The 8,757-nt window shown below is 36.9% G+C and overlaps 1 protein-coding gene across 6 annotated transcripts; it reads right to left on the reverse strand.

Annotated features, from left to right (window-relative positions):
- On the reverse strand, window positions 1-7,645 carry LOC137739776 (exportin-T-like). 6 transcript variants are annotated; one of them, XM_068479486.1, is made up of 15 exons: window positions 5,502-7,645; window positions 5,221-5,310; window positions 4,995-5,084; window positions 4,745-4,849; window positions 4,384-4,443; window positions 4,015-4,077; window positions 3,829-3,924; window positions 3,478-3,642; window positions 2,709-2,882; window positions 2,547-2,612; window positions 2,364-2,462; window positions 1,156-1,302; window positions 497-619; window positions 272-314; window positions 1-157 (listed from the first exon to the last, which is right to left on the reverse strand). In XM_068479486.1, the coding sequence occupies exons 1-13, from the start codon at window positions 7,224-7,226 to the stop codon at window positions 530-532; spliced, it is 2,970 nt and encodes a 989-aa protein (XP_068335587.1). In that variant the 5' UTR covers window positions 7,227-7,645; the 3' UTR covers window positions 1-157; window positions 272-314; window positions 497-529. The 6 variants fall into 6 exon arrangements, with proteins under 6 accessions (XP_068335587.1, XP_068335586.1, XP_068335585.1 ...); XM_068479485.1 differs by having other exon boundaries at window positions 1-172; XM_068479484.1 differs by having other exon boundaries at window positions 456-619.
- Window positions 7,646-8,757: the final 1,112 nt, after the last annotated feature.

Consider the following 8,757-nt stretch of genomic DNA (forward strand, 5'->3'; position numbering starts at 1 on the left):
TTGGAAAACCGTAAACGACTAAAAGAATACAAAACTTATGAGGTTTACAAGATCAGGTAGAAAAAAAATTATCATTATACAGGCGCAAAACACAAGGACCTTGATCTCGGACTAGGCAGCTCCATCATGTAACAGAACTTCCTCCGTAAATATGCAACTGCAGAACAATCAACTGCACAACAATCGGAAGGGAAAAAAGAACAAATGAGCAACTTTACAAGTCATTCACATTACATTTATTCCGTATAAACTAAATACGAAGAAGCTATACCTTCTCAAAACATAGCCGCAGAGAAGCTATATACAGAAAGAACCTGAAATGTTTATCAGAGTAAGTGCGTTATAGAAGATATACACAAAGATAAAATATTTCAAACCAAAATAGATACAACTAATCACCGGACACACGCACGCGCGCACAGACAAGCTACACTACCTTTGGTGAACAAAAATACATTGCCAGAATTGTGACAACAAAAACCGGGAACATTCTGACATGAGATAATGTCATTCGCCTACTGTGACTATGCTATCTGACAACAAGGCTCCCATTCTGCTGATGTCTCAAACTTTCAATAAGTGACTGGTAGAATGACTTCAATGCCTTTATATCACTACCCTGCATAACAGAATGAGCAATGAATAATCAGTACTGTCCTACTAAATATTCAGTTCTGCCTTTTTCTTCAAGCAAATATACTTTTAGGAACATTTCGTAAGCCAATCCTAAATCCACTGGGAATTAACTACAGCAATTTGGTTATCGGAGAGACAAGTCAATTCACCAATTCTTTAGAAGCCTAAACTAAATGATAAGCTAGGAGATTACAACATTAAATAATGTAGCACCCATTGCCAATTCCTTACTTATTCGAGAATGGTTATATGCCTTAATCAACTAATTTTGGTTTTCAAGTGCGTGTAATTTTTATCCATTCATTACCCCAACATTGGTTATAGTCCAGTTTTCTTGAATCAGAGGGGGGAAGCCTCTTTTCCTGGTCAGATACATCTTTTGCACGTCTAGACCTCTTAGCCGGTGTTACAAGTGGAATAGGCAGCCATGCAAAAACAAGTTAATTAATAGAGAGACTTTTCTATTTGGTCCACCAAAACTCATGATTCCAAATAATGTACATTGACTTTTTTTTATACCTGCAGCTGCTGGCAATATTTCTCAGCCAAATCTTGGGGGCAATGTGCTGCTGGGAAACCCTTTGAGACGAAATGAGCTAGAAAATCATTGCCAAACTTTTCATACATAACCTTCTGAGCAAGTACAATTTCTCCAAACAAAACGAGCTGCCACAGATGAAAATAAGAATCTTAAAGGTAAGTATGAAGCAACAAAATTAATCCAAGACCCATAACAAATATCAATAGATTTCTAAGCCAACACAATTTCTCAAAACAATGCAATGCTGACAAAACAAAACTAATTCAAGATCTGCAACAAACCTCAATGGGAAATACAAGTTATACAGACCCAAAATACAAAACTCCACGCAGGAAAGTCATTATCCACTTCAATTGTATTTTATTGAGCAATGTTTATGTGTAATTTTCTTTAACAGACAATGGAAATAACCAGTCTGCATAAACAAAAAAATATTTTTTCTTGCATGTAGAACTTCCAACTTCTGGGGATAGCTAATTGCTTAAATGCCACGTGTTTTAACAGCTGTAACTAAGAAAGTTATAGACTGATATGTATCAGCCAAATACAGATTTAATATCACAGCTATGTAACAGATTTCAGCTTCTTCCTATTCTTAAGGATACCTAATACAGCTGCTTAAATGGCACTTGTTTTAAACCTATGTAAATAAGAAAAGTTATAGACGGACTATAGAGATCAGCCAAATACAGATTTAACACAACAGTTACGTAACAGATTTCAGCTTCTTCCTATTTCTAAGAACACACGCCACAAACCAAGTGCCAACTTACAATCCAGACCTTGGCCCTTGCGGAAGAAAGTGCAAAACAATCTGTTCAATTGTAGCTTAACTCAAGCTAACGGCTCTTATTACCTAGTCTACCACACTTTTATCTCAACTTCTCAACACCCACATAAATGGATTCCAAAACTTCTCCAAAATCAAATCTCCTCTTAACACACATGACATGTGCAAAAATTAATTCAATGATAATTTTCATTAATCTATAATTTTTCATTTCAAATTAAGGACTTCTAAGATAAGTAAACACCATTTAAATAGAATATCCCTGTCTTAGATCTATTTTCTAAATTTCTAGTCAGCCACTAAGTCTACTCTATGTTTTATGGTGTATCTACTCTATGGTATAAGAAGACAAACTATCAATAAAAATACCAAAAAGAGTAAAAATTCAAATCTTACAGTATTTGCATCACGAAATTCGAAAGAGGTGTCGAGCAGGCTGTACAAACAACAGTTTGTAGCAAAGGTCTCTATTATAAAACTCTGGAAACCAGGTACCTGAAACAAGGACACCATTTTAAGATGAAACGATATATGTTTCAACATTATCAAGCAGGAGGAAGGACTAAAGTAAGCTCTTACTTTTTCTCCACCATTAGGCATCGCGCACCAGTCCTTAATCAGCCTAATAAATATCTGAACGCATGCCTGAGTTAAAGAAATATTATATTAGAAATTATCCTACTGCAGAGTAATTAGAATGAATAAGAACCAAACATACAAAAGGAAACCTTGTACACATACCTTTCTTACAAGAATATCCTTGTGCTTACAAGATGTTAACAAAAGCAACTGCATAATTGGCTGTAAGTAGCTCCTACTTTTGGGGGATAGGAATACAGAAGATAGATCATGTGTGGTTATCACATGAAGAAATGTATACAATGTTCGCTGAAGTTCTTGCAATTCCCGATTTTCCTACAAAAAGAATGAAGAATATTAAACGTTCCAGCCTTGAGATTCAACAAACCAATTTTCTATACTGTTCAAGTAATATTCGAATTTCAAAATGATGCACCAAAATAGTTTTGGATCCACAGAAGCTTTCACAGCAATAAATATGAAGTACACACAATCAAACTCATTGCTATCAAGATAGGAAAAGAATAAGTGGAAATGGAGAATATTATAATATATGATCTGTTTAACTCAACACTAACTTTTAATTCAATGTTGAGCATTTAAATTGCCCAAGTTCGTGTCTTCTTTTCCCTATTTTTCTCTTATATCCCCCCGCCAAAAGATGAAAACCAAATATTAAGGAAAGAAAACACACACTAATATCGCTTAAAAAGAAGGAAAGACGCAAAATACTCATTTAAGTAATAAACTTTTGTATAATTATTTTATGAGATTAACAGATAAGACTTCTAAAAGCAGGCACATTCACTGGTATCATAAAACTCAATTTATGAGAGATCATATACTTAGTACGAGGAACAGGTAATCTAATGCTGGAAAAGCATTCAGAGTTAGTTATGAACTACAAACACCAATGATCATTGAATCATACCTCAGTATTAGATCCAGGTCCTGAGGGGAGTGCGTCTACTGGAATAATATTTAATATCCTACCAGTAATAGCAGGAAATACTTCATCCAGTATGTCACGGAATAATGTGTTGAACTTGCATATCAGTTGATTAAGCAACAGAAGCAAACAAACCAATTCCTTTGGCTGCATCAAATTAAATCCATAATCAAATCTTGTTGGTGAACAAAAAAACGGAAAGACAACTGGTGCAAAATAAACTTATGTAGTGGCAAAAATTTATTCTCTATTTATTACCAAAAAAGCATTTTGTTAAAGTTAGATCTAACGAAAAACTCAAAAGTAAAGAACATAGTTATAACTGTTTTCTACCTCACTATCCACAAGCAACTGCTCCAGTGCCTTTGGGAGGTAAGGAAACACAGATGCTCCTAGAGTGTCCACCATACGGTGTACAAATGATGTTACCTGGATACCACTTACAATAGCATCAGGGTAAAGTGCAGATGATAAATTCCAAATCAAATTACATCTGGTATCCCACACAGGACTCCTTACCTTACTGCGCAAAGTCTCTACGTTAGGAAACACAACCAGTACTTGAAGGAGAACATCTAATGTCTGGATAACAAGGGGAAACACGCATATTGTTAAAACATGAAAATATTCTAATCACACAATTAGAAGACTTAAAAAGGAAATTGTAAATATCAACTGTTATAAAGCTGCATTTGAATATCAGAAAGCATAGGATTGCTGATCATAGAGTTCATCAAATAGGAAAAACCTAAGGTCTAGAAACAGTTATTCACAACAAACTCATAAAGCCCCAAATCAACAATTCTAATCAGAGGAAAAAATCATTCAGAAAAACTAAACTGACCCTGTAAGGAAGGTGAGCCCAAAAAACAAGGTATAGATGCTAACCTGCTTGAACATGAGACCAATTGCAGGTCGACTAGCAGTCACAAGACGCTCACTGAATCCCTGGGTGGTACATAAATTTCAGTAGTTAATTTTCTGAAGCCATATAGTGCTTACAAAGGCAAGGCAGAAAGAGGGGCCAAGGGCTGAGGATTTTTATACTTCTATTATAAGCTACAACATATTCAACCCAAAAAAAAAAAAAAAACCTTTACAACATAAAAACTCTTCTCTTTTACGGTACCAAACATCGTAAGCGAGTTGATCAAGAGTTTTTATAACTTTTTTAGAAGCATATGATATTTAGTACAAAAAAAGGGGCCAAGAAACACATTAACTAAAGGGTCAGAGGATGTTGAAGAACCTTGCTGAGAGAATTAATCGCCACGATTATCTGCTGAATATTAGCAAATTTTTTTGGTGCCTCTTCTGGAGTCAATACTTTGGCATTCATGAGCAATGCTTCAACCTAGATAGTAGGGAGACCAGGTCAAATGCTTAGTTCACAATTTAACTCAGTTCTTAATTTGAGTTAGAACAAAATATCTTGAGGGTGTGAAGGAGGAGGAGTGACTGCCATGCAATTATGTATTTATACGTGCAAATTCAACAACCTGTTGACAAAGAGGAGTGAGAAGTGAAGAGAGATAATCAGATTGCTTTGCTGGTGGTACATCTTCCATGCCAATCAATAAACCAATTGCCTGCAAAGAGACCAAATACACATTAAAATGGAACAGAGCACCCCGTCTCTATTGAGAAAACTTCCTTGCATCTCATAAACACTCGTGCACACACATTAAAAGGCTTGACAGATGTCAAAAAGTATTAAGTCAATACCTCAAAAATGTGACTACCATCTTCAGACCCCGAAAGCTCTTTTGATGTATAATCAATTCTTGTAAACCCAGCAACTGTATCATGCAAACTCTGAAAAAAATCCATTTGGATTAGTTTAGCGGAGATGGAGTAAAGGTGGAAAAATAATGATAAATTTAGGAAAGCTATTCACAGAAGATAAAAAGAAAAGGTGAAAGCAAATTAATCAAGTGCGGAGGAACTGAAATATAAGTATGTGGATGTATAGGAATGCAGTTGGGGAACGACGGTTCGTCTCATACCTGCAAAATATTTTGTATGAAAGGAACAAGCTTCACTCTCAGCAATTTCACAATCCTCATAAATAGATAACTCGCCCTTCTACTCACATTGGCATTTGGATGGTGTATACCCCTTTCATCAAGAAAGGCAGCCAAAACCATGTGAATATATTGGGTATTCTCCTGAACAAACTTCATGTATCTTGTTACCGTTTCTAGATACACTAGTGCAACTAGCCTATTTGAATGGCAAAAGAACCTTGTAGATAAAAGCATTGGTACCAATTCACCCAATAGACCACTCCCAGTTCTGATTGCCTCGCCATTTATTGACTCACCATATGCATAGAAAAGTGAAAGTGCAGCTTCCACCTCTTCAACATTCCAGTCTGATGATGATCCAATGGCACTAGCCAACGAGTTTCGAATAAATATCTGAGTGACATCAGGTGCTACACGACCTACATTACGCAGCAGCACAAACAAATCCTTTCTAAACTCCACCATCCTATCTTCCTCGTCTTTTCCAATTTTATCCAATATATCTAGATTTTCACGGTACATAGGATCATAGCGGATCTGCGAACGGATCACTTCCAAAATCTGACCCACATGACCCAGCTGTGTTTCCCTCAGTGGGGAAAGAGTCTTCATTGTGCCAACATAACCTGAAAGAAATTGCACAATGCTAAATGTTGAGTCCAACTCACAGTTCTGCATCACATAAAATACAGAGGGCAAAACTTCATTCAAAAGCTCCATTGAAATACCCTTAGCATCCTCAGAATTCAACCGTTTAAAGCACTCAAGAACCTCAACTGCATACCCAGTAATCAATGCAGCTACGTTAGAAACCAACTCTGAGTCACTATCCTGAGCTACTAGTCCAAAAACCCGACGCATTTGAAGACTTTGCAACAGCTGTAGTTTTGCCTGTGGATCCATCCTTTTTGATACTGCTGCTGACAAACATCCAGCCGCTGCACTACGAAGTTGTTCGGAGAGCCCATCAACCAAAACCAACTCAAACAATAACGGGATAAAGGCATCATTCACAATTAATCCAATATCAATCCAAGAGATATACCTCCTCATTGATTCTAATACACTAGCACAAAGCTCTTCATCAGAGTTCCTATACATAGACACAATATCGTACCAGGCTCTAACTATTTGTGCTACACACTGCTGCCTCATAGCATCCTTAATCCGCGCTGCCACTGATAGTTCCTCAGGTGTCCGAGGGTGATCCAAATTAACCACTTCCTCATCCAGAGCATTCAAAACCCGGCAAAACATATCAATCACCACTGCGCCTTTATTCAGTTGTGACAAAAAATCACCAAACACTGACGACCAAATCGATGGGTACTCATAGTAAATCAAAGTCACTAAAACCTGCGCAAGTTTATTCTTTATAAATGCAGGACCTTCTAAAACCCTACCAGCACTCTTATCATCAAACCCACCAAGACATGCAATCGAAAACACCGATTTTCTTATCAAAAACCTCTCATCTAGACTCATCGACGAGTACCGGACCCTAATAACCTCATGTAGAGTCTGCAAACACCAAAACTGAACTTGAACTAAACTCGAAAAACACAACCTCTCAATACAAACACTACATATCGCTTTTTCCTCCTTGATTTTATCACAGTAGTCTTTTGCCTTCTGTTTCAGCTCAGAATCAACGGTGCCCGACTCATCAAACAATATAAGTATTGCTTTTTCGAGATCATCCATGGACCCAAAACCCACCCTCAGGACCAAAACCCAATTAAATTTTTTCTCAAAGTTTCAAACTTTAAGCTCCGATTAGGTGTTTTTCCAACAAAATTACGGTTTTCCTATCTGGGTTTTTCACAAGGGCAGCTCTGGGATTCCAGAATCCGACGATGATTCAAAAGGGTTGAGATCGAATGAGAGAGATGGACAGAGAAATTGAGAGGTATGGAAGAGCTTACCTTTGTAAAGTTATTCTTTATTGGATTGGATCGGATCAATTGGAAGATCAATGTGGTAGAGAGAGGGAATTAGGGTTTTTGTGTCCGTGGCTTTTGTGTTTGTGTGTTGGAGAGCAAACCCTAGAAGGCTGATTTGGATTGGTTTTAATTTATAGTTTTTTTGTTTGGTCTTCTCAGTCTTCCGGAGGTAGTAGATACTAAATAGGGGAGAGAGAGAGAACGAGCGAGAAACGACCGTGAAGTATGAAGGAAGGTAGAGACGGGTTTAGAATTGAAGAGAAAAAAAAATTTCTTTAAAAAAGGGATCAGCTGGTGGTTTCATTATGGTAATTCGAAAGACTTATAAAGGCATTTCAGTCTCATTATGGCCACCGAGTTGAAAAAAAAAATTTTAATGCGATTCTACGTGCATTCTCTGTTAGTTTATGTTTTTTACACAATATTTTATAATGTTAGCATGAAAATCAATATTAAATTTTGAGATACTAGATAATTCATAAAGAATCATACTATAAGAAAGTCTTTTTAGGAAGTTAAAGAAAAAGTACGTCGTGCCGTTGTGGGTTACTTGAAATTTGGTGAAGGATCAAATTGTTGTAGAACAGTGGATGTCTACTCAAAGAATAAAATAATGGGCCCTTTCACTGTTTGCCAAAGTTTGCCTCATAAGACTATTTTCTATAAAATACAAACTCACAAACTCCACACAAAATCAAAACGATAAGTTCACGAAGAGGAAGAGAGAAAAGAAAGGAAGAGGAGAGGAGATAACAGAAAGAGTTATTTTGTACTCATATTATTTTAAATTATAATGAAAGCATCACTGCTGCTCCGAGGACGTACTCCAGTCACACTGACTGTAGAGGAACCTCGTAAATTTTGTGTCTTGTTTTATTTATTCCACTGCATACACCGTCGATTTTACAACACGTTATCAGCACGAGAAGCTCTCATGTCAGTAGAAAGCACAAGCCATAAATCTGGTGAAGCACTATCTACCTTTCACCTCTATCAGCTAAAATCTCACAGAATAAAAGGTATGTCCATTTTCCATCTCTCCAACCACGCCAAAAGCGCACCACAAAATTCCGGTGAGAATTGAAATTTACAACGATCTGCAGTCGTCACAAGATAAGAAAACTCATACTTGACAACCGGTTTCCAGAGATCCAGAAAAATCTTATCAAACTTAGAAACCCAGATCACATTGTTTTCAACGGATCTCGAGGACTCCCATGAATCCTTAGTTGTCTGAGATGGTGATGGGAGGGCTGACTCCACACAAGCTTCCCTCTCTTGTGCCTCCATTA

The sequence above is a fragment of the Pyrus communis genome, chromosome 7, assembly GCF_963583255.1.
Source record: "Pyrus communis chromosome 7, drPyrComm1.1, whole genome shotgun sequence".
Classification (NCBI taxonomy): Eukaryota; Viridiplantae; Streptophyta; class Magnoliopsida; order Rosales; family Rosaceae; genus Pyrus; species Pyrus communis.

What these genes read in the sequence shown, in the direction of transcription:
- LOC137739776 (XM_068479486.1), bottom strand. Translation starts at nt 7,226, where the DNA reads ATGGATGATCTCGAAAAAGCAATACTTATATTGTTTGATGAGTCGGGC. An exon ending in CGATTAATTCTCTCAGCAAG is followed by an intron (nt 4,444 to 4,744) that starts GTTCTTCAACAT and finishes TGTACCACCCAG; the next exon opens with GGATTCAGTGAGCGTCTTGT. An exon ending in AATTTCGTGATGCAAATACT is followed by an intron (nt 1,303 to 2,363) that starts GTAAGATTTGAA and finishes CATCTGTGGCAG; the next exon opens with CTCGTTTTGTTTGGAGAAAT.